Below are 26998 nucleotides of genomic sequence, written 5' to 3'. Positions count from 1 at the left end.
TGAAATTTCCATTAATAAAAGCATCAGCTGTTATCTGACATCTTCTCCTTTAAGGAAGTATACCAATAATGTACTTTAAAAGTAAATGTGGACACAAATATGGCATATTTTTATCATTTATTTCTTGTCTCTGAGTGTCTCTCATTTAACATACAAGGGTGCTTCAGGTGTTTAATTTAAAGCTTACTTCATTACAAAAGTATCATGGTGAATTTAAATATAATATCATTTGGCTCTTTATTTTCTAAAATGAGATTGACCATAGACATTTATTTATAATTATCTTCACTGTCTATCTACCTCACAACGAAATCCATTCCGATTTTCACTAAAGTTAAAATATACTGAAGTACACCACAAATGTGGACTTGGTACTTATGTGGAAAATTATTTAAATTTATTTTATGTTTGTGGAATGTCAGTAGTTTTTTTCTGGTTATGATTTATTATTGACTTCTGTGCCAAATTATTTACAAGAAGCTTGGTGTTTTATTACATTTACTTGACACTAATTTAGTGAAATGTTAAAAAAATTTTGAAGGACAGTTTTTTTTACTGAACTTTGGGAAGAGCAATTAAAGTTTAAGTAAAATTTTTAGAGATTCAAGTAATAAACTGGTGAAGTGCATACTGGTTAGAGTAAATATATTTCTGCTTTTATGGTTAGGCTTTATATTTTAAATGTCAATCTTTAAATCTGCAATTAAATAAAATTTAATTTTGTTATTTGTATTATTTTCCTCTTTAAAAAATCTTTGAAAAATCATTTAGTATTATTGTACTTCTAAAAAACATCAAATATGGATACTGGGCTTTATACATTTTATATAAAAGTGATAAAATAAAACCTTAAGTTACAAAATAATATATTCTATTTTAAATATTGTTTCCATGAAGGACATTATTTGGAGAACTTTTTTGTATGAATAGGTGATAACAAAACCAGCTATTTTTTTAAGTTGAACACTTAGTAAATTTAATTAGCATTAACCTCCTAAGTGCTCTTTTTAGAGTTAGCAAGCAAATATGAAGTGTTAGACATAAATAATAATTTTAAAAAGATACCAAAGGTGTCCTTAGATTTGATATTAATTATTTATTTTGTTCCTCCACTGTTTTGTTTTGGGAGATGCAGCAAAACTATGCTGGAAGACTGATTCTGTCTTTGATTTATCACAGGTTTGTCACAGGAATTAGAATAATCTCACAAGGCAATAATATATAATACAAGACAATATCTCTTTAAAAGCCAGTACAGAAATAGTACAATTCATAGAAATGGCAGATTAATCACACTATTGTTCCAGGCAAGGGGAGACAAAAGGAATAAAATCCAAATTTAACAGAGTTGGACCTGTAACAGAGGATTTCTCAGAGAGCCAGCTTCACCTGACTTCCAGCTGCCAGCTCCAAAATCAAAGTCCCTTGTTGCTAGGTTATGCTGCTAGGGAACCAAGGCTCTGGTGTTGTCTCATAGGCTGCCTACTTTGGGGATTAGGACTGCAGGGCTGGTGCACAGTTGAGAGCCACAACCACCCAAAGAATCGCATTGGCTAGGGCAGGAGTAAGTGTTTCAGTATCTTCGGAGAGCTGTCCAGCAAAGTGTTCCTTGCTCAGCCAGAAACCCTCCAACAGCCTTCATAACTATCAGTATGTAGGCTAAAGATCCCCTTGCCATAGTTACATCTCTACTTGGTCTTGTGAATAAGCCCCCAACTGGGCCCCTCAGCACCGGAGCCACTGGGTGCTTATCTACAACAAAGGAGCAGGTGGTGATGTCCTAACATAACTTTACTTCTAAAAACAACCTTTTTTAATCTTTGCTATAAACAAATGGATTAAAACAACTTCCTTTAAGCAATAAACAGGTGAATTTGAAATCATATCAGACAAGTATACAACACTCCAGCTATACAAACTTTCATTTTTTAAAAGAATAGGAAAAAAGGCATTTTAAAACTTTATACTTGCATTTGGAAGTAAACAAAACAGATTAGGTTATTTATGCAGGAATCTAAAAGTCACTGTGGATTTAGCCACCACCCTCAATTTGGTTACTTAGAGGTGATGAGTTCATACAGGACCAAGAGGATTTGACTACAAATAAATTACTTCTGGACATAAAGAAAATTGTGCTGAAAATTTTATACCATTATGCACCCCTGTTATATAAAGAAATGTAAATAATTGTGAATATTCCAGAGAAAATGGATAGTATTCAATCAGATTGCCTTGGGTGAAATCAGTAACATTATAAGGAAGGAAAAAAAGTTTTTGAGGAGTTCTTTAGCATTACTTACTAATGTTTGTGTAATTTCATCTTAAAGTTATGAATTTAATGAGGTGTTAGGCAATTAGGAACTTCTCTGTAGAAATTCTAGATTGAAAAGAATACATATAGTGAACCAGGGTGGAACACAAAAGCTCAGTTTTACTGTGATTCATTGTCCTCAGGTCAACCACCTCTGTGAGGAACGTGATATTCCCGTGGAGATGAAAAACACCCCACACAACAACAATAAAAACAAAAAGCAAGGCTAACAAAAGTCCTTTTTATTTCAGTAAATAGAATTGGAAAGGGAAATAGGGATGTGTCTGAGAGAGAGAGAGAGAGAAGGAGAGAATATGGATAAATTTTAGCAAACTTTAGAGAATACAAAATTTAAAGTTAAAGGAAAAGCGATTTCTGAGATAAGTTAATGGAAAATTTGAGAAGTCCTGGAGAAGAGTGGAGCTAGTTGGCTACAGAACTGATGATGAATCAGATTCAGAGATCAACACACTGGAGTTTGAATCTTAACTCTGCCACTTAGCAGTGATATATGCTTGAGGACTTCTCTAAATTGTGGTTTCCTCTTGAAAAATGGTATAATAATAATAATACCTGCCTCATAGTGTTGCTGTTGGGGGTAAAGTACCCAGCATAACATGCTTAGAACATTCAAGTTTACTTTGCCAAGTAAGAATATTAAAACTTCTGCATAAAGACAATGTCATTTCCCACCTTTCACTGCATACCAGATGTGACATGGCCTGGGCTGGCACTGAGGCTAGTGCTTGAAATTTTCTTGTTCAATTGCCTTGTTTACAAGATGAGGAACACTAGAAGTGTGATGGGAATAAAATAGAAAGTCTTTTCATTTTCCAAGCATATGTTTGCTTAACAGCAAAATTTGATTGTATAAAAATTAAGCCAAATTCTGGTTTTCTGGATATTTTAGATAGTATAGTAATACATTCTAGATGTTCATTAGTTTTAGATATTCAGATTTATTTTCTCTATATAATAGTTTAATAAGTTATAGGTGGCTTATTCCTAGCTTTTACATATTTCTACCAAAATCATTAACTTAAATTTTTAAAAATCTTTTAAAAATAAGTTTTAGACTTACAGAAAAGTTATAAAAATAATAACAGATGGTACAGAGAATTCCCAAAGGCTCCTCATGCACAATCCTCAAATATTAACATTTTGCTACATTAACTTTCTCCTCTGAATAAATCACCATTTTTCATAATCTTTTAAGATAATTACAGACATGTTGATCATCTACCCCTAAACATTTTAGTGTGATTTTATTTAAAAATAATATATCTACTTACACAATTACAGGAAAATTATCACATGCAAGAAATTACCATTGATACAATCTGTTATATAATCTTTTGACCTAATTCATGTTTGTCCAATATTCTATTAAAATTAAAAATCTGGTCAAGAAATCAGTCTAGAATTACATGTTGCATTTGGTTATGTTTTTTAATCTTTCTGTATCTGAAATTTAAGTTATTTCTTTGCTCTTTATTACCTTGACATTTTTTCAAGAGTACATGGAAGATCTTTTTGTAAAATGTTCCTGAATTTGGGTTTATTTGATGTTCTATCAAGATTACATTCAGATTATACATTTTTGCAAGGCATGCCACAGGAATGAGGTTATATTCCTCTCAGTCCATCATAGAAATTTACTTTAATAAGTTTGAGTCCTAGAATTGAAGGAAGTGTTTTCTTTGGTATTATTTATTCTCTCTTTTAAAATGATTGTAAAATTAAAGAAAAAAAGTAATGCTAGCATTAAGAGCTATTGTAAGTTTTTTTAGAGTTAGAAGATGTCATAAAACTAATTACCTCTGATATTCTAGTGAGGAAAGTTTAGGAAAAGTTCAAATTTATCATATATTCCTCTTTGCCTACTATTCTTGCAAAGTTTGCTCTTCCCAGACAGGCACATAAGCCCCCAGTGAATGTTTGCATCTGGTCAGATAGATGAACCTGTTGTATGAATTTCAAAGGGAAAACAACTCTTGGTGTGCACTAAATATTTTTCCCATATTAAAAGTCCCATACAAACTAATTTTGAAATATCTCTACAGCCCCCAAACCTCCTGGAGTGCTTGCCAACATTTGAGCTTTTAAAAGCACTCATGATACACTTTTCCTTAAACTGTGCTTAGGTAGCATGGCCTTAGTTTTTAAGGAATTATTGCTTTTCTTATACGCAAACAAACTTTGGCAATCTGTACTTTGGTTAATTTTGCTGTGTTTGCATTTTCTTCCCTTATCTAGCCAATCAAAAATCCCCCAACAGGGAAAAAATATGTCAGATGCCCTTGTAATTGTCTCCTCATTTGTAAGGACACATCTCGGCGAATAGGCTGTCCGAGACCCAACTGGTAAGAGATGAAGACTCCATTCATTCATTTATTCATTCATTTCATTCAAAAAGTATTTATTAAAGGCTCATACGTGCCAGGCATTATTCTAAACAGAGTCTTTGTCCTCATAGTAATTATAGAATCTAGATTATATTTCTTTGGTAAAGGAATTACATGCTTAGTTTGAAATTAATGTCACAGGTATTTGTAAGATATAATATTCCTGAAAGAGCAAGAGAAGTTTTCTTGATATTATATACATAGTTAATGTACTATAATAAGTCAATTAGTTATTAAACATATTTTAAAGCAACTAGGTTGCCTTTGACATAGTTTGTCTTAACTTAGAAGTGTTTTCTGTTTTAATCATCATTGTGTATCTGCCATGTGCTGCACTAATTTTTAATGAGCATAATCTGTACAATTAATTCTGGAGTTATTTGCCCATGCCAAATGCCACCATTGATCTCCCCAGATTGTGGAATACCAAGACCCTTTTTTTCCCTGTGGTTTCTGGCTTTTGGACCAGTTCATAAATAATTTTCAACCCTGCCTGAGAGAAAAGGAGCTCTTCTACTTTCCTTTCTGTCCTACTGTGACTAAGTAGACATAAAGGAATACCAGCCTGCTCCAGGAAATGTGGCTGTGACTCAGCATATTGATACCTTCATGGCACACACTGTTGGTTGATGTAGAATATTTTATTTTATTGAGTCTTCTACCAAGTTCAAGTTGTCTTCCTAGATAGGGAATAAGAACTATTTTCTGATTTGAAATTATAGGAACTTACAAATGTCAGTTGAATGATTCTTAAATTGTTGCTTTTTATTTTTGTTTTTGTTTTTTAATATTGACTATTGCTATTTTCTGTGATTTGGGCTCCAAAGCCAAATACTTAATTCACCTAATTTTTAAAACAATTTCTATAACCTATTTCCAATGCTATATTCTGTGGTTTGGGCCATACATCACAGGTTTTTCCTACCCCATTTGTGGGATGATGAAGTTGTTTCCTTTCTCTTCCCACAGTAGACGCATAATTAACCTTGGCCCAGTAATGCTTATTTCTGAAGAACAACCAGCTCAACCTGCATTGCCAATCCAAACAGAAGGTACAAGGGTTGTGTGTGGACACTGTGGAAACACATTCCTGGTAAGTAATCAGACATTTGTTACAGTAACATCAATCTGTAAGTGTTGAAAATGACCACATGAACAGTGACTCATGGTATTATAGTTTTGTCCAGTGTAAATTGATTAAAAGATTAAAGTGGGGCCTTTTTAAGAAAGATAGTAGGAGAAAACTGTACTTGAACAATGATTAAAATAAAATTTAAAAAAAAGAAAAAAGAAAGAGAAGATCAAAATTATGAACAATAAAATGGCAAAAATAAAAAAATAAATTAATTAAAAAAAAGAAAGATAGTAAATCAGACATACAGCTAGAATATTCAGTATATTCTGTGAACTAGACAACAGGTGCATCCTCTGCTTGGTTCACTTGCAAAAAGGGGCCTCTCTGGGTAGGCTAAAGGAGAGAAACAGCACTAGTTCCTGTTGGCCTGACCAGTGCCAGAATCTCGCCCCACCCTAACCTCCTCAGTGGAGCACAAAGTGTGGGTTTATACATTCAGGAAAAAACTCTTCCTATAATTTATCAAAATTTTTCTTATTTAGAAAATAAACTTGAAATATAGGGAATTAACTCTGGTATTTGTAGTTAGATAAACTACTGGGTAAAAATTTAGAAGGTATATGATTTGATATGAGCAAAATTTAAGTACTTATTTTACTGCTTTTATGCTTAACCCTAAGTTTGATTTTTAAAAGTTAATTTCGTAATGCCTTACCCTTTCAGGAAGGGTAAATATAGGCTTCCTTTTGTTATTCAGACTTTATAGGAGACAAAAAATTCCCTAAGAAAATTAAAGAAACCTACATAAGGGCAGGCAGGCATGGGCAGAGCTTAGGAGATTGAAATTTCCATATAAACAAAACTTGCCCCTAAGGGCTGAATGAGCTTAAGAAAGTATAGATGATTTGCTTTTTTTTCTTTCAACTTTTATTTTAGTAATTTGTGCACATAATTTCAAATGTCAAATAGGACTATAAAGATTTATTGGAAAATCTTGGTCATCTCTTTATCTAACTCATCCCCAAATACCATCCCACAGAAGCTTTCATCTGTTTCGGCTTCTCTGCTGATGTTTACTTCCACATGTTTAAATTATTTGCTTATCCTTTTTCTTTTTGATTAAACAATTTTAGATATTACTTATTACCTTGTAAAATGCTGATTGAGGACTTAGCATTCATCAAACCCCTGCCCCGCTCATATTTTTTCTCATTCCATACTCCCAGTAGAACTATAATATTTTATTCAAGTAGACTTAGTGTTTGCATTTCTTATAATTAAGTAATCTATGCTCACAGCTGAGTCAAGTAATGTACTCTATTTCTCTCATTTATAGCTTTAAAATTTTCTTGAATTTGTTAATAATTTTCCCTCCCCCCTAGCTGGCATAGCTCAGTGGATTGAGCACTGGCTGCGAACCAAAGTGTCGCAGGTTCATTTCCCAGTCAGGTTAAATGACTGGGTTGCAGGCCACGACCCCCAGCAACTGCACATTGATGTTACTCTCTCTCTCTCTCTCTCTACTCCCTCCCTTCCCTCTCTAAAAACTAACTAACTAACTAAATAAATAAATCTTTTAAAAAAATACTTTTCCCTCCCCTCTTGAATTTAATCTTGTCTGTACAAGTAATTAATTATTCTCATTTTCTTTCACAGCACTATAAAATTTCTATCAGTATAGTCAAGGAATCTGTTATTTCAGCTTCCTGCCTCAGAGTTGTCACCCTTGAACTTCCCTTCATATTATCCTTGGAATTCCTTGTACCATTTCCCATGTGGGATCCCTGGGAAATAAACTTGAGGGAGTTTATTCCCTCAAGTGGTGCACATCTTCTCTTAGCTTTCTGAGAAAAGATGCAAGAAAATAAATTTGAATGCTTTTACTTCTTAAACAGTTTTTAATGTAACCACACATTCACTTTATAATTTGTTCAGATTTAGAATTATAGATTGACCATTGTTTCCTCTCAAACATTTTAAGGATTTGCTCTGCTGTTGAGAAATTCAACTGCTGGGACCCTTTTTCTTCTTTATAGCCCTCTTTCCTCCTTTATTTTGTCCATGGCTCTGAAATTAGTCAACGTGCCTTGGGGGATATGTGTGCAAACTCACTGAATTGCCAGTGGCTCCTCCTAGTTCACTCGTTTGCTTTGTTCCCTTTTTCTGGGACTCTGATGAATCAACTCCACTGACTGACTGACTCTCTCTCTCTCTCAACACTTTATTTTCCCTTTTTGCTTCTTTTACTACACATCTAAATTATTTTTTAACTTCTATGAGTTTCCTTGTGTTGTCTGATTAATTTTTCCTTTTTCTAAAGAGCATTATCTTCTTTATAACATCTTTTTGCAGCTATTATATTTTTTCTGAGATTTGTTCTTTTTTATGCCTTGTCTCTGTTTTCTACCCACTTTTCTATCTGCTTTCCTTTGGTGATAGAGACTTTACTGAAAAGTTTATTTATTGGAAGGCAAATCTCTGACTGGCATCTCTAAGCATGCAGCAGGAGTTAAACTATTTCTTTATCTTCTTTACCCTACCTCTCTCAGCTCTCCCCCTCCTCTCCACCTTCTCCTTTTGTGAAGAATTGTCAACTACTAGTATCAATAAGCCATTTTTCTTTTAGGTTAAGTTTCTATGGGATGTTCCATATCTCAGATTTCTTGTGAGGGATATGCTTGGAAGATACTTTCTAGGAGATAAAGAAAGGTAATAGAATGAAAGTCTCATGCACTGTTCAAACTGTAGACTTTCACTTGGTTCCTGTTTTTAGAATGCTGTCTTACCCTTGCCCTCTGCTGTGCCTAATGCTGTTTAGGTCACAAACCTTTAGTCCATTTCCTTTCAGAATGAACCATTCTTCTCTTGCATGTTTTGGGGGAGGAAAGGATCCTGATATTGTGATATGGAGGGAAGTATAAGCAATACTCTTCTTTTTACCACTACCCCTAAATTCCACCTTTGAGAGAAAGCACCCGCTAGCCCCAACACCTGAGCTGTCTCCTATTCTTCATGTGAACCAGCCTGCTTTTCTCTAATAGGACCTCTACAGGTGGTCAGGCACCCTTTCACAAAGTTAGGTGACATGTGTACATCAGCTTTCCACTGTCTGAAAATCTGAGGCATTTCTCTTCTGATTCTCTTTGTCCTTATTGTATTATACATTTTAAAATCCATTTACTATCACTTTACTCAGGTTTGGGCAAGGAAACAGAAATGTATACATTTGTCCAACCTACTACATTTAGCCAGAATTGCTAGTATTTTTCTGATTTAAGAGAACAAAATAAATCTTCCTTTCATTTATGTTCACTGATTAAATCAGCAACAAGTACACAGATTTGAGGATATATACTTGGTGAGGGTCTTTAACACATTTTTAAAAAAATATTATATATTGATTTAATATAGAATAATACACTGCATGTATTGATACATTTATTATTTTGACTAACTTAAATATCTTTTTCTTTCTTATATATAAGCAAATTATATTTTGAAATTCTATTTTTAAATCTTCAAAATTGATTTTTCCCACTTACTTTAATGAGCACCCCTCCATTATTACCTTGCATTTTGCCTAGTTATATTGTATATTCCAAATCCTTGCCACAGATAATCTTTGTAGTCACATTATAAGTGAGCTGACTGTATTTGTTCAAAAATACATATTGAGTGAATTTCAGGCATGGGGCTAAGTTATTATCTAAATAACTGTGCTGTGCTTTTATTATCTCAAAAAAAGTGCTGTGGAGAAAGGAAGGTACAGTCCCTGCCCTCATGGGTTTTTCTAATCTAATAGGAGGAGAAAGACAATTAAAACAAGAATTATATGAAATACAGTGTTCTTAGTGCACACATAGAAGTGCCTAGCCTAGAGGAAGTGACATTATCCTAAGAGCAGTAGAATGCTATATATGGCTTTATAATTAATTCTGCATATATGGATTCTGTGCACAGAATGGATTGCATGGGGGCAAGCCTGAGGAAGCACAATAGTAGATGTTTGGCTTTTGTCATTCAGAAAAGTGATGATCATGGCCGGGAATAGCATAAGAATTTGAGAGGGAGAATTGATCATACGTACTAATAATAGGGTAGATAGATAAGGGAATAAAGAATAAAGACAACTATTTTAAAAGTTTGTATTTAATTTTTTGAAATAATCTGGTAGTGAATTTTAGAGAATGATCCAAATTGAGAAGTTAATAATATGTTTGTGATATGATTTTTATTGCTTAAAGAAATTTATACATTTAGATATTTTCCTTCCAGGAGAAAATCACTGAAGTAATATGCAAGCCAAAGACTAATTTCTAAAACTAGTTCTTTCTTACTTAATAATCATTGCAGGCAACTGAATCATATTAGCATATTGACACAGTTCTTATGATTAGAAACTGTAATTTTTTTTAGCAGGAAAGGGTGTTTTGGATTAATATATGGTATTTGAAGTTGATTTCAAAATTCCTAGAAAACAGAGTGTTTAGTGATTAAGAGAATGCAGTATATATCTATAGGATGACTGTTACTCTTGAGAGTTTGAGATAAATGAGAAATGCTCAGTGTATGAAGAACAAACTAGCTGCAAATTTCTCAATTCTGAGCTGAGAACTTTGCCTTATTTTTATATTTATGCTGATCATAAATGTTCATATCCTTTGTAGTATGTTCTTTCCCCTTAAAGCATTTAACTATTAGGATCATTCACTTGCTTATTCTCTACCTTGTTTTCCCCTTGACTTACAAAGCCCAAAAGAATTGAGACAAGTCACAGTGTTCAATAGCATTGAAAATTAAATATCAAAAAATCAGGGAGAGTGAAAACAAGTGCAGAATAAAATGCATAAGAATATAAGTATGCATAATATTTCATACTGGGCAGTTGTTAAAATGAGACTAAATTTTAATTGTGAGTCTTCTAAAGTCAATGAAAGGAAGAAAACACAGTTTATTACAAGGAGAATATGCTTTTAAAAAGTCACGTAAGAGAACCTTTATTGGAAAACTGTAACTCAAAAGAGAATTATTCCCATGGATTAAAATAAAAGAGCAATACAATGGATCAGATCTCCAACAACATTTTTTATTACATCAATGTTATAAAACAAATGTTAAATTTAGTAGGAATTCACACTATTCATACTGTTTATTTCACAGCCTGGCTAGAACCAGGGATAATGTTTAGAAAAGCTAAATTTGTGTTTTCCAGAGTACATTCAATAGAATACTCATTTTATAGAATAATAATAGGTATTATGTGAGTAAAGAGTTCCATGGTCATTGGGAGTTGTGTGAATAAAAAAATTACACACAAAAATTTTACGGCAAAATTCTTTGGCACTTTTAGCATGTGTCTTTGCTAATATCCTAGAAGTGGATTCAATATGGTATGTAAAAACATTTTTTAAGCTCTAAAATATTTTGTGGGGATCATTGAGCCATATTGTTTTGAAGGACATTGCTTAGAATATTTTACAGAAGAATAAAGGGAATATATAGCCTTCAGCTAGTCCTGCATGAATATAAGGAAACTTCTTAAGACATCTGAACAGTAGAGAGTTGAATTACCTAGAATTGAAAAATTATGAAAAGAGAAATGAGTGACATGAAATCCTAAACAAAATTAATTTTAATAAAAGAAAATTTGTTTTGATGATAAAACTGTTAATGTGCTTAAAGGAATTCTAAAACTATAAAGGAAATATAAACTTTACAAGAAAGTATATACAAAAGTAAACAAGATAGAAGGTGAGAAAGGCATTTTAAAATTTATTTTTTTGTGTGGTAAAGATTTACTTTAAATTTATACTGTACATTTTTTTAACCAGTGAACTTGCTACCAGTAATCCATTTCAAGTATCTGCATAACACTCCTGTGAGGAAGGTAGCCTGTTCTAGTACCTATATGTACAGGGAAGGAAACTGAAAGAGAAGATTGCATCACAGGACTGTGTTTTGTTACATAGACTAAGCAAGGACAGAACAGGAAGTAACTTTCTAACCTGAGTTATACATGTATCCAATATGTTTAGTTTATTTATTTTGTGGATTTCCCACATTAATAGGATAAAGGCTGCATTTTAGTAATAAATCTAAATATTCATGTATTTAAAAGGCTAGTTCTCAAGATTTAAAGTAAAAAAACTTTGAAGATACGTGAAATAAGTTTTTATACTCTAGGAGTAAACTAAGACATAAATCTGAAAGAAATGACCCTAAATATAGCAGTGCATTCAGTTTTCTTTGTAAAGCAAACCCAGTTGCGTCAGAACCTTGGAAAAATCATGGGAACTGTTTCAGATGGGAATTCCAAAGTTTATTTTAAGACAAGAAGGAGAAGCGTCAGAGGGAAAAGATCATACAGCCATGAGAAGATGATTGCTTTGCTGTGATCCATAATGACATTTGAACTAAAAGAAACATCTTATCAGATTGGATAATTTTTAGTTGCTTTTCTTTTCAATCCCTTCCTTTGTTTATTTTACAGTGGATGGAACTGCGGTTCAACACTCTGGCAAAATGCCCACACTGCAAAAATATGTAAGTTTTCTACCATTGGAAATGCTACTAGGCAATACTAGAGAACAGTTTAAAGATTTCAGAATTCTCATTTTGATTTAAGACATGCTATGAAATGAATGGATGCTTAATATATTCATGCTTTTCAAAACAAAAAAAAAGAAATCTTTAAAACTCAATATAGATTTCATTGTGAAATTTAAATGATTAGACTTGATTATCATTCTCTGAAAGGAAATCAATTTCTAAGAAATTACTAAAATTATCAGTATCCTAGTAAATGTTACTTATCAGTAACATTTTAACCTCTCAAATGTCCTGAGAGGTTATAATCTATTGAAAATAATCAAAAATTTATATTTAAAAAATAGGCTACCATTTAAGAGAAAAGGTAGTTCTTAGCTCTTCTCCTCTTCTACCTAAGATTATTATCTGATGGCAAAGCTTACATAATTATTTATCTATCTTAACTTTCTTTTTATTTCTAAATTGTGTTCTTAAGGAAAATAAAAGACAATGTAACAATGGGGAAAATAGAAGATATTTTGATTAAAGACATTTTTATGGCAACTGTGTTGGAGGTCCCCAAGTCACCCCAAGATTCCATGAATTTCTAAGGGAACTATTAGGAATTAGTACTAAATGTTTGTACTCACAACTATGATTTATTAGTGTGAAAGTATACAAAACAAATGAGCTACAGAAAAAGGCACATGGGGCAAGGTCTAGAGGAAAGAGTAGCAAATTTCTGAGTTCTCTCCCAGTGGAGTCACACAGGGCCTCCTTAATTCCTCTAGCAACAAAGTGTTGCAACTCACATGAAATGTTATCTATGAGAAAGGCTCATTAGAGATTCAGTGTCCATGGTTTTTATTGGAGCTTGTCCCATAGGCACCTACTGCATGGCATGAACCTCATTTCCAGAGACCCAAAAGGAAAGCAGGTGTTTAGCATTAACCATACTGTTTTCACTATTTAGGCATTTTAAGCTACTCTTTTTAGTTAGGGAATAGTGGAAACTTTCTAGAAATCTAAGTTTCTGGATGCCAGCCAAGGGCCAACCTAGCAAGCAGGTCTTTCTAAGGACTGCAGTCTCAGGCCTGCTGGATTAACAATAGTCTGCCTGCACAACGTCTATTTAGATAATAAAATTTGAATTTAAAAATTATTATTCTTGACTTATATGTGTGTGTGAACTATAACTTAAGGAAATTAAACTGGAATGTTTTGACAATTCAGTTTTGGATATTGAAAATATTAGTTCTTAGTTTATTTTGTGTGAGCCTTAGTATGATATGATGTGGACACTGGCCCACAGTGTCCACAGCATTATGGATGACATGAGACAAATTCACATGGACTACAGAAATCCTGTGGAGAAAAAGGGATGACATGGCCACTTTTTCAGTGAAAGAGAGGGCCAGCCCTGTCCCTTGCCTAGACAGGCTTTTATTCCTTTTCTGGGCACATTACCTTGAGGATGGTCATCATTTACTATGCATAGGTTCACTTTAGGTGGTTACCTGTTACAGAAAACAAAGGAGATGATGCCACTAATTACATCACAGAAGAAGGATATTTGCAAATGCAAAGAAAAAAGTGGTTGAACTGGTTACACTCATCCTTGGGAGGTTTAGCATAGATTTTAGGAGGTTACTTTAAAGATATGCAGTGAATGTTTGCTGCCTCAATTCAGGGTGAGGGAGGTTTAGCAAAAACCAAGTCTCAAAGCGGCCTGATTCCCCATGGGAGAACCTGTCTGGGGGCATGGGTCCTGTGTGCCAGATCTCGCTTTCCACTGGCCTTTCCAAGGGGGAGCGGGGCTACATTTCCCATGCCAGGCAGAACAGTCTCCTATAATGATATAAATACCTTATCAATTTTGATAGCAGAGAAATCCTAAGAATGATTTCTAGGAAAAAATAATTAAACACTGCCTGAGAAATAGAGAATATATAACTAAGTATCTCCCTTTATTGCTACTAAAACTGATTCCAGCTAAATATACCCCTGAGAGAATAACTCTTTGCAGCCTATTTCTAGCTTCAAAGGGATAGATATTTCTTTTTATTTATTTGTGAAATCTATCATTTGAATTCTTGACTTTGTTGAATCAGTTAGAAGTGTGCATATGGAAAAACAAAGTGAATAACTACAATTAAGTATGCAGAAAATATATATACTCTAGGGACACTCCCCCCACACCAGTATGTGAATGATCCATATTTCTGTGTATTATCTGTATTTTCACAAAACAAAGAAAATTAAACTGTAGATATCTTCACTGAGAACATTAAATTGAATAGTAAATTCTGTAGAAAGTAAAAAAATATAAAGAAAGACTTTTTGCGATTAGCAGTCTCTGTGCTAAACACAGTGATAGTTGCTTTTAGATGAAGACATACTACCTGTAAGCCATCCCACGATCTAGGAATGCAAGAGTTATTATTCTCATTTTTACAGATGAGGAACTGATAGAGTGGTTAAAGATTTAGCTGAAGTGATTTTGCTTGGTTAATTATTTTAGAACACTGGCAATATTTTGCAAATAATAAAGAAATATTGAATGTCTAGATATTCTGTGATTGGTTAAAACATCACAAGATGGTGTATTAATGTGAAGAAAAACTTTATCAATTACTTAAGAAACAACTTACATAGAAATTCACATGGACTAAATAAGCTTAAACAATATTCTAGAGGAGTGCTGATAGAATTGGAATCACATGCTAAACATGGGAGGCCTCAAGGCATTTATCTGAGCAGAGATGCAGTTATCACATGAACACTCAGAGCTGGTATCTGGATTTCTTTTTCCTTTGAATGTTTTTCTTCATAACAAAATGATGAATCATCTGTTGAAGTAAGATTCTGATACAGAATTTTATTTCTTTAAACACAAATAACAAATATCCTAAAATTATTTTTAAGCTATAAGAGTTACTGTTACAGAACAAAGGAGGGGGATCCTGGGATCATATACTATTACCCGAAAGGAACCCTGCAGGTTTGTTATGTCCATTGCCAGAGGAAAGACATCTCTCAATGCCAGAGATTCGTGAAAAGGAAAGGAAATGTTTATTTAATGCTGTGCAGACTTAAAGTAGTGACCTAATGTCTTCATCAAAATCCCCACATCCCTTAAAACACCCACAAACACACACAGTCCTTCCTTCCCCCTTTGCCAGTCCGGGGTACCATATCTCAGGAAAAGAAATAGAAGTCCATGGCTCGGGCAGCCCCAAGTTCTTCCCAGTAATCTGTCTCAGCTGGTAGGCCTCCCTCGGTTCCCGGCATCATCAGCTGTGTTGCCAGGATCTCTGCTAAAGCCGGGTGGTGGTTCCCCCTTCTAAAGCTACAGTAGTCCCCACTCTGGCAAAGCCATGTGGCTCTCCTTTCTGTTGCCCCAGCCATGTGGTCCTTCCTGCACAAGGGCTGTGGGAGTCCCCACTCTGCCAAAACTGTATGGTTCTCTCTTCATTGGCTGTGAGGAGGGGGCTTGCCACTCTGCCAAAGCCAAGTGGCAATTCTCTGCTAAAGCCGCATGGTGATTCTCTCTCACAGGGCTGTGAGAGTCTCCAATCTGCTAAAGACTGAGTGGTTCTCTCCTCAATGGCTGCCGTGTCTTGGTTTAAATGTCCATGCCAATCTTCCTCTGCAGCCCCATTTCCGACTCCTCCCACCATTGGCTACACTTGCCAGCATTCTCACATCTTTCCAGCTTTACTGGGCTGCCATTGTGAGTCTGGGCAGGTGTGGCCCCATGTCATGGAGACAATCTTCTCCAAGCTCCCACGCAGGCACTGTAACTCAGGGGGCCTGCCCCCCAGTTACGTCTTGGTGGGGAAGTTACTTCCATTCCCCTGGCTCAGAGCATGGCCACAGCTATTTAACATATCTGAGCAACTAGTTAAAGGTTATAGATATGTTAAATGACCACATCAGAGGTTAGCTGCAAAGCTTTTGCTATGCAAAACAGCTGTCAATGGCCCTGTTCCACTTGTCCCTTCCCCCAACTCACACCTGTGGGGGGGGTGAAAACATCTTAATATTTCCTGGACACCCTGAGTTCTGGACCCCATTCCAAATCCCTATTAGGGGTCCCCCCTCTTGGCTGCACCCTGTTACATTACTAAATCATTACTGTGAAACTATCGAAAGACATGTAGGGAAAGCTTCCCTCAGGGGTCCTGAGACCATGAAGTCCTTTTTCATATCACCGTTTCTTACTCATACAATCACGGCTTAGTTGTTGCTGATAGTGAGGTTCATTTTCAACTGGGCACCTTGTGGCCACTGCTGGCCAGGAGATGAAGTCCTAGAATTCTGAAATACAAACTAGGTTGCATTTCTATGCAAATGTACTAACAGGCCTAAGACTATAGAGATGGTGAAGATAATGATCATTAAATATGATTTCTGTATATTACTAATATACTTCTTTGTGGATTACCTCCTACCATTTTAAACAACAACAGACTCTCTTTTATTTTGCTATTTAATGCTTTCTTTTATATTATTCATGAATTCAACAAACAGTCCTGTGCTAGGTACTGTGCTCGAAATAAAAGATATAACCTTGCCTTCAGGGGATTTCATCTTGTGGGTATAAGAAAAGAGAGTAAACAATCACAGCCAAGTCTTAAGTGTTTGCTAGATTGGCTGTCTTCATCCCTTGAAATTCAAATCCATCCATCTGCTTTTCAAACCACCAATCTTGGATCAACAGGCCATGGCTTCTTCCTTCCTTCACCCCAAGATAACTGAGAACTGAGGAAATTCTATATTGATTAGCTCATTACAAGCATATAGCTTTACACTTAGCTAAACCCTTGCTTAGTATTCCTTTTTCAAGTGTTCTTGATTAACTCCCACCCCTAGCCCTCAAGTAAGTTATCTTCAGATAGTTACTGTTCCTCTGAAATGTCCATCACTTGTACCCACTACTCTTTTTCTCAGCAAAGGAGTTGCCTCATTTCTCTCTGAGATGACTGAGACTCTCTGTGAACTCCCTGTCCTCTCATGTCTGTCCTACTTAGAAACTTATCTGTATTTTTGCTCACTTAATTTTTTATTCTCAGAACAAAGCAGATCTCTTCCTTTCATGTGATCTTGACACCCCATTCTCTCTGGAGTAAAGTGCAATTAGCCACGAGGCCACTGAACTTGTTCTCACAAAATTCACATCCCAACTGCAAGTACTAATAGATCTGCTCAGTCTTCATCCTGCTTGTTTTTTCTGTAGTGATTGGTTCTGTTGATTATTCTGTTTGGTTTTTTTAACATTTATTTTCTTAGTTTCCAGATGCCATTTTCTCCTATTTTTCTCTCACTTCTTAGAGCATTGCTTTTCTGACTTCACCTTTGTTGACTTCACTTTCTCTGCCAAGTTGTCAAATATTTTTATTCTCCAAGGTTGTTACTTGACCACATTACATCTGGGCTTTTTCATAGGTTCCCCTGTTATTTGCATGTCAGTAAACCCAACCAATATGCCTTTAAATCACTCCTGCTCATTCTTCAGAGTTTCAAATATAACTATATAATCTATATTCACTATTTTACCTATTGTTGTTTCAACCCTGGTGTCCATAGCCCTCTCAAACACATCATATCCAGCTTCTTTAACCCCATTCTGAAATTGATGATTATATTAATGTATTGATGAACTTATTACATTAATGAATGTTATCCCATCTGCCCAGCTGACCAAGCTAGAAGCTCTAAGTGCATCTATATTCCCCATCTAAATGGAAACAAATCTCATCAATTCTGTTCAGCATTTTAATTCTGTTCTCTTAGTCTCACTGTTCATGCATTCAAGATCTCTATAAGACAACCACAAAAGCTTTCTCATGTATCTCCTAGCCTTTAGGCTTACAGTTTTCTATACATTTACTAGAGTGATGGTCCTCAAATGCAAATATGAATTTTAAATGCTCTGGCTTTAGATCTTTCAGTAGCTTCCAGATTCATAGCTATGGTGTACAGTTGTGTAGATTAAATGTGGCGGATACCAGCCAGCAGTATACATCTTTGCTGCAGATGCTCGTCGAAACATGAGAAAAACATACACAGAGACAACCAGGTCATGTGGAGAAATAGGGACAGAAGGTCCACTCTCTCCAGTGGAGAGTGCCATGGCCCCTCTCTCTAGTGGAGAGTACCAAGTCTCCATTCCCAAGCAGATTTTTATTGAGAATACAGACTTAGTTTGTGGATTCACAGTCTGGCAGAAAAGATCAAAAGAAGTAGGTGACTTACAAAGGTGCAGACAGAACCCCCACTGTGATTCTGGGCAGAGATTGGAGTTTTAACATATTGCTTAAAGGGCTAGTTTTGGTTTCCTGTCTGTGCCTTCAAATTGTAATCTAATAACATCCTCCAGCAAACAGATCTCACAGGATCTTGCATATTCTATGTCCCAGCCTGGGGATGCACTGACTCTGGTCTGGGCTGCACTGCCCCTGCTATTTCCACAGGCCTGAGTTAACAGAGAAGACAAAGGCAGCCAGGACACTTGGATTTTTCACATCTACAAACAAAGATCCAGGCTTTGACAAAGCCGAGGGGGCAGGGGTTGATGTCCATCACCCCTTCATATCCACAGCCCTAAGTCTCTTCCATTAGGGCATTCCCATGTGATCGCATCTGTCTTAGATTCATTTTCTTTCTTAGAGAATTGTGACCCATCATTGACTGCTGATCATGCAAAGGGAACCAGGCATTAGAACAGGCAGCATTCATGCCAGGGAAATAAGTTTTGTCTCCTTATTTTGTCTCCTATAAGTGGCTCCTGGTTTGGAGGTCTCTCACTCAGCCTAAGTCATAGGGGGTTACAGCTTCCTGAGACCAGGCAGGGTGGTCCCCAACAGTTAAACACTGAACAATCCACAGAGGTGCTTTTATCTTAGGTTTGGCTATTAGTGGCATATAAAGTATCCCGAGGAAAGGCATTTTCTACTTCCTGACATCAATGTACCATATGGACTTATTATACGCCCACTGCCTAAAATCCAAAAACAAACTACAAACTCTTTAGTAAGGTATATACATACAGCCTTCCAGGTATAGGTATTTACCTAATTTCTCTAGTGGTATCTTTGATAATGTTTTCTTCCACCTCTACACAACTCTGTATATACCTGCCTAAACAGTCTTCAATTTATATAAATATACAATATAGTTCCTTGATTCTGTCCCTTAATCTCATGCTGCTAGGCCTGGAATGACCTGGCTAATCCCTTTCTCATTCCTGTAAACCTGCAAAACACCTACTTAACTATACAATTGGCAGGTAGAGGCAGTGGCAGCAAGAGACTTGTTACCTGTGCTGAGTCAGTGGCATCATGAAGTCAGCCAGCTACAAGACTGAGGCTGTAAATTTACCTTCAAATCCCTACATGCAAGAGAAATATACTTTTTCTTAAGCTACTGTATTCTGGGTTTTGTTATCATTTGTCAACAAAAGAAACATCCAAACCTATCAGAATTTTTATGAGTTTATTTGAACCAAACTGATGACAATTGCCAGGAAGCAAAACCTCAAAGGACTGAGAAATTACTCCAGAAAATGGCCATTTTGCACCTTATTTTATACATTACAATTAAAAGAGGAGGCATAAGAAGGTTACATAAAATCCATTGGTGATAGATTAGAGAGTCAGGGAAAAAGGAAAGTGTGGAAACCTTGGGATTGGATAAAAAGTAAAATGATAGATAAAGCAAAGACCTACCTTTGAATTCTGCTCTGGTCATGAGTATTTCCTTTCTTCTGTTCACTCTGGGCTTTGTTTGTTATTGTTCCTCTAGTTCTTTTAGATGTAGGGTTAAGTTGTTTTTTTTGCTTTCTGGTAATTGTCATCAGCTTGACTCAAATAAACTCATAAAAATTCTTACAGGTTTGGACGTTTCTTATGTTGATATGTGAGCTATCATAGGCTAAGATAGCCCAACACAAAGGGACAATAGATATGAATAAGCAATTACTAGAAAAAGACAACAAATAGCCAACTAGCACTTGAAAAGATGTTCAGCATGCTAGAAATCAGAGGTATACAGATTAAAACTTCAATGGAATATTATTCTGACTCATGAAATTGGCAAATATGAAAAAAAAGAATGGAAGTGTTGAGGATGGTGAGGGGGAGCTCCATATGGTTTTGGTAGGAATATAACTTTGACATTTATTAAAGTGGAAGACATGTCTACAGTGCATCCCAGCAATTCTATTCCTAGGTATATGTATGAGAAATTCCTGTGTATGTACATGAGGAAACCTGAGAGTTGAAAGCAGCCTTGTTATAATAGCAAAAAATTAATGTAAAATAACCCTAGCTATTCATCAACAGGGAAAGTAAACTGGTATTTTCATACAAAGGAAGATAGTCATGAAAATGAATGAACTAGGCCTCCACATATGAATATGGAAGAGTCTCATGTAGAGTATCAAGAAAATAAAAAGGCAAGTCACAGAAGCATACAATCTAATACATATTCATAAAGTCTTAACACATACAGAACAACACTATATATTACATACTGGTACCACATATGTATTCAAAGTATAAGAGATTTTATTGTCTATGCAATAGGTGCTTATTGGTCATTGCCTTATTCCTGTGATAAAATAGCAATTGGGTTGTAGAGGGGTAGTAGGTTCTTTTCTGGGAAGATTTCCCAGAGGTAGTGACTATTTAAGTTGTGATGAAAATTGGCATGGGTTTTCTAAGCAGAATTAATGTACTAAATTGATTTCTTTTGGACCACAGAAAAGCTGCTCCAATATTCATTTAGAATGTTTTGTGGTTCCATATAAATTTTTGGATTATTTATTCTAGTTCTATAAAATATGCTATTGGTATTTTGATAGGAGTTGTGTTGAATCTATAGACTGCTTTGGGTAGTGTAGACATTTTAACAATGTTAATTCTTCCCATGCAAATTCTTTCTCCAATGAAAAGCAAAATTTAAAAAACATAATTTGCCCTGAATGGCGTAGCTCAGTGGATTGAGTGCAGGCTGCAAACCAAAGTATCGCAGGCTCAATTCCCAGTACATGCCTGGGTTGCAGGCCATGACCCCCAGCAACCGCACATTGATGTTTCTCTCTCTCTTTCTCCTTCCCTTCCCTCTCTAAAAAATAAATAAATAAAATCTTTTTTAAAAACCCATAATTTAAAAGAACCTTTGACTTGTTCAATACATAATTCTAATAAACTTCATTGGTTTCCAATCCATGGTAGATTAGACTGCTGGAGGCAGATGCACAGGTACATGATTTAGTATTCTAGTAATCTAGTATTCTAGTATTGTTGACATAAAATCAAGATGGCTTTAAAAAATCAAATGGCGCTTGTAAGATAACACTAATTTTCTACTCTGGAATTCAATTTTTGAAAATATATTTTTGTCTTGGAAAATCATTATTGACCACACTGGTTTTTTTTGTGAATATTGTCAATGACCGAGGCTTGAACTTTGTTTAAAGCCACAATAATATATCACAAATTCAATATTTATGATTATGATTGCCTTTCAAGCAGAAGAAATAAATGGAAGTGTGTGTTATTAAAGCCATAGATGAGTACTCACAGATGATATGGAGAGTGATTACGTAAATAATGTTCTTTATTGCTCTCATGAATTCACAGTTCCTCGGTGGGTACTGCTCTTCCACAGAGACGCTGCTGTGCATATATTACCATTGGAATGATCTGTATTTTCATTGGAGTTGGATTAACTGTGAGTACTCTACTCTCTATTAGAATTGTTCCCTCTCAACTTTATCTCAAGCAAATGGTGAGGCCTGAAGAGCCTGCCTCCCTGGCATATCAGGCCCAGAAACTTCTGAAGGACTGTGGGTAATTGGAAGTGCAGTCCGTGGACCTGTTTTCAGTGGAGCTTGCCAGTTCAGGGGAAATGGTGTCTTGGGACCCCTCTGAAGCTCCTTGACATTGGGGACTTTACCACCTGTTTAACAAAAGCCCATTTGTTTTCACTTAATGCCAGAACCAATTTGGCCCCAGCCAAAGCCAAAGCAATACTCAATCAGCTATGGTGGCTCTTCTGTTTCTTCAAGTGAAGCACAGGTTATTATCAATGTTCACTTATTTTCAAAGGAGACTGAAACTAAGCTGTTGATGTGGAGATGATCCCAGGAGAAGAGGAAGGGATTGATCTGTTTTGCTGCCATTTAGTTTCCATGCACCTTAGTTGCACCTGTCTGCATATCATTAGCCAGGTGGAATTATATACATTAAGTTCCTTTTAGAGATAACATGTTTTAGTGGGTTTCTTTGCATCATAAAAATTCATGGTTCCAGTAACTAGTGGTATCGTCTTATTAAATTTTATCCTATCAGTGATAGTCAAAAGTACACCAATTCATATTTTATAGGGATTTTGTAGCCTCAGAGATACAGTTCATAAAAATCACATGTAAATCAACATAAATTCTCTAAGCAAGTAGTTTAAAATTTTTTCCAACATTTTATTTTTATATTGCTTTTTATTTCAGGTTGCCACCCAAGATTTTGCAAGGCGATTTCATGCAACCTATGTTTCATGGGCAATTGCTTATCTCTTAGGCTTGATCTGCCTCATCCGAGCTTGTTATTGGGGAGCCATAAGAGTGAGTTATCCAGAACACAGTTTTCCATAAGCTTGCTTACAAGTAAGCAATGCAGGCGAGAGTATCTAGCATTTGTTGATAACTTGCTCTGGACATTTTTAAATCATTTATCCTAATGAATTCCATTCTGGTTCATGTATGAAGTGTTAAAACTTTGGGAGTCTTTTATGAATAAAAGGTCATTGCACTGCATCATATGCAAATAATAGTTTGCCTTGCTGCTAGGTTTTCAAGCTCCAAGTAATAAAGTCCATTTCCTCATGTTTACATGTCTTAAAGATATTTTTGGACTTGTCATCAAGCATTAGATCTAACATCACCTTTCATTTTCAAATCAGTTATTCCATTACTTGCTGATCTGTGAGTATTACCAAGAAATGTTTATAAATGTTTCTACAATAGCTTTACATTTATACTTACATTTTAATTAAACTATCAAAATTGCCTGCTTTAAAATGTAAGCAATATGTATTTTGCTTGAACTGCTTATTATAACTTTAACCTAAAATCATAGTGACCTTGTTTGGGAAAAGAATTTGACTGTACCTTGAGACTTGACATTGACATTCTTGTCAGTTAAAAACCATTTTTACATATTGTATGCTTGTTTTTTGTTGTTTGTAGAAAGATATACTATTTTGGTAGTAATTTAAAATACAAGAATGAAAATATTTATTTGTCCACAGTTGAATATGTTGGATAAATTTTTTTTCCACAAAGATCACAGCACTTTTGTCTTTTATTTTTGTCTGTTGTTCTATTTACCAATTATAAAAGTTCTGGTTTAGATTTATTAATTTAATCAGCTGTATGTATTTCTTTACAGAGCCTGGAGGAAGTATTTTACACAACATGTTTTATAATACATAACCATTTAAACAAAGATATATTTACATTCGGGTTGACTACCTCTTTATTAAATCATAGTAAATTTTCTTATTGAGATAATTGTGGACTACTTATATGTGAAGGGAGCCTGTGAAATTTTTCACTAGCTAAAACGTTGAGATTAAAGGTAGTTACTCCTATGATTCTTCTCAAATATAACTGGTCAGATAATTACAAATTTATTCATGAAAATATATTAAAGACCAAAATCAATGTAGTTTTCAAAGAATTCAGTAAGATTTAAGGAATCATATCTTCCACTGTCTATCTTTGCAGTTTTGAGAAAGAAATGGCTTAGTTGAAAAACTATGTTCTAAAACCTTTAATGTAGAATTAAAAAATGAGATGATCTAAGTACATTAATTGGCTATTCCAGGGATAAAAACAGTATTTCAATTTATGTTCCTGATTTGTATAAAAATGTAATCATTACAGAGTTTGCAGTAAAATAATGTAAACTTTGAAGAGTAAATAATAACTAATTATGAGTAAATGAGGTAGCTCAGGATTTTATGTAGCTTTGAAAATATATTAATAAAGCTTATTGTTCAAAACTCATCTTGTTGTATTCCATTTAAAAAAAATAAGATGTAATTTCCAAAATTGCCTTGAGATCTTATTCTGAAGTTTTCATGTTTGAGAACATATATTTCTTTATATAATATTTACTTATTTTTCTAGTGTTTCCACGATTTTATTTTAAAAATATAGATTTTATATCTATTTGTAATATACTTTATGTAAGGTATGAAATAAAAATCTAATTTATTTTTTTCTTAATGGTTAACTAGTAACAGCATTATATGTTCAATAATCCACTCTTTTCCTATTAATTTGAAATCCCATGTTAAATTAAAGGGTGGGGCCAAAGTTGGTTCACAGCTGTTTGTATGGAGAATAATATAATAATTAATAAATAATAATACAAAAATAAACTCTGTTTTATGTACTCACAACTATAAATCTACTTTGGCCCCACTCTTTACATGCTACATGATTGTATTCCTTGTGGAGTATAACTCCATCATAGCAGGAACTTTGGTGATCTTGCTCACTGTTTATTTCTAACATTTATAACAGTGCCGAATGTATATGGGCTCAATAGACATTTGTTGCATCAATAAATAAATGATTGAATGAATTAGTGTGTTAAATTCTTACATGCCCTTGGGTCTGGAGTACATATTTTGTTACCAAATGTATAGGTAAATATTACATAATATTATGTTAAGTAAACCCTAAAGCAGAAATCATACAGGAAAGTATCCAGTGAATGATTAAAAGAAAAAAATACACTTCTTTATGAAAATAATCAAAAGCAGAGCCATAAGACAAACTGGGAAAGATTATTTTCAAGATAGTAGAAAGAGTTAATCTTTTTAATATGAGGAGGGACTAATGGCATGAAAAAGCAGTTCATAAAAGAGAAAAAAAATAGTAATAAAAATGAACTTCTTTCAATTCATGAATCATCAAAAATAGTAAATTAAACCAGAGAGATACTACTTTTTACCTACCATATTAACAAACAATGAAAGAATTGTTATATCCCTTAATGTTGAGGATATGGGAAATACACACACATACATATTCTTTAACATAGTAATGCTGTCTCTAAGAATCTATCTTAGAGTTGTTATGGATAAGAGAACAATTATGTATGGACAATGATGTTTATTACATTTTTGTTTCTCATAGATATTAAAAACAAGGAAAAGTCCAAAAATCCTATAATACAGGTATAGGTGAACTAATGGTACACACACAGTGTGAAATAAAAGACAGTCATTAAAAACACAACATTTCTCACCTGTTGAATTCAACATGGTTCACAAAATATTGTCTAACAGATTACGAATCAATATGTAAAGTATGATCTACCTTTAAAAAATCCTCACCCAAGAATATGTTAATTAATTTTAGAGAAGGGGAAGGAGGGAGAGGGGAAAAAGAGAGGATGGAGGGAGAGATGGAGAGAGACAGACAGAGAGAGAGAGAATCATCTATGTGAAAAAGAAACATCATTTGGTTGCCTCCCATATACCCCCTGACTGAGGATTCAACCTGCAACCTAGACATGTGCCCTTGACCAAGAATTGAACCCACAAACTTTTGGTGTACATGATGATGTTTCTACCAACTGAGCCACCCACCCAGGTATGTCCACCTTTTGTGAATTATTCTCTGTGTATGTTGAATAAACTAAGGAACATTGACTACTAAACTCTTAAGAGTGTTGATCTCTGTGTGATGGCAGACAAATGGGTTTATAAAAACTTTTATAGGCATACCTTGAGGATATTGTGAGTTTAGTTCTGGACCACTGAAATAAAGCAAATACCACAATAGAGCAAGTCATACACATTTTTTGCTTTCCCAGTGCATATAAAAGTTATATTTATGCTATATTATAGTGTATTAAGTGCACAATAGCATTATGTCTAAAAACCAATACAACACTGACATGGACTCCTGATCGTGGGGTCCACGGAGTTGTAGCTGAAGCAAAATAAATTCACACAGACTACCGAATCCTGTGGAAAAAAAGGAAGAATGGCTTTTCTCTCAAGGGGAGCAAAAGCCTTGGCCCTTGTTTCGATGGGCTTTTATTGTCTTACTGGGCACATTACATGAAGGTCCTCATTAACTATGCGCAGGCTCACTTTAGGTGGCTACCTTATACAAAAGACAAAGGAAAGGATGTCGGTAATCACATCACAGAAGAGGAATATTTGCAAATGAAAAGGCAAAAGTGGTTGAACTGTTTACACTGGTCCTTGGAAGGTTTAGCATGATTTTTAGGAAGTTATTTTGCAGTAGATGTTTGCCACTGAGGGCTGGGCCCACACCGCGCAGAATGACCTCCTACATCTCCTCCCTTGTTTTTATTTAGGACCAGGATAGATCCCACAAAGTTTGCTACTTGGTGGTGTTTCACACTACCCAGGGAAAATAATTTGCAAACATGTCAAAGTACACAGGACATTATTATAATCAGTAAGCAACCCACATTCTTAGATTAAGCCCATCGATCACTGTCAGGCAGTAATAATCAAATAGATAACATTCAAAGAACTCTGAGGGCCTATTTTGAGTCAGGGTCAGATAGCTAAAGGGCCATAAAATTATGGGGAAACAAACTCATTTCAGGCTTGGACCCTTAT

General features: G+C 34.9%; 1 protein-coding gene across 2 annotated transcripts in view; it reads left to right on the top strand.

The window, feature by feature from the left end:
- PIP4P2 (phosphatidylinositol-4,5-bisphosphate 4-phosphatase 2) overlaps positions 1–24392 on the top strand; it is a 40444-nt gene extending 16052 nt beyond the window's left edge. For both annotated transcript variants that reach the window (XM_028518368.2, XM_028518369.2), the window contains exons 3-7: positions 4568–4674; positions 5686–5809; positions 12282–12334; positions 21967–22057; positions 22833–24392. In XM_028518368.2, the coding sequence (XP_028374169.1) occupies positions 4568–4674; positions 5686–5809; positions 12282–12334; positions 21967–22057; positions 22833–22976 (519 nt within the window). In that variant the 3' untranslated portion in view covers positions 22977–24392. The remainder of the gene's footprint in view (positions 1–4567; positions 4675–5685; positions 5810–12281; positions 12335–21966; positions 22058–22832) is intronic.
- Positions 24393–26998: the final 2606 nt, after the last annotated feature.

Source organism: Phyllostomus discolor, chromosome 7 (genome assembly GCF_004126475.2).
Source record: "Phyllostomus discolor isolate MPI-MPIP mPhyDis1 chromosome 7, mPhyDis1.pri.v3, whole genome shotgun sequence".
Lineage (NCBI taxonomy): Eukaryota > Metazoa > Chordata > Mammalia > Chiroptera > Phyllostomidae > Phyllostomus > Phyllostomus discolor.
Note: the sequence above shows the minus strand (reverse complement) of the source record. Positions and strands in the feature narration are given on the sequence as shown.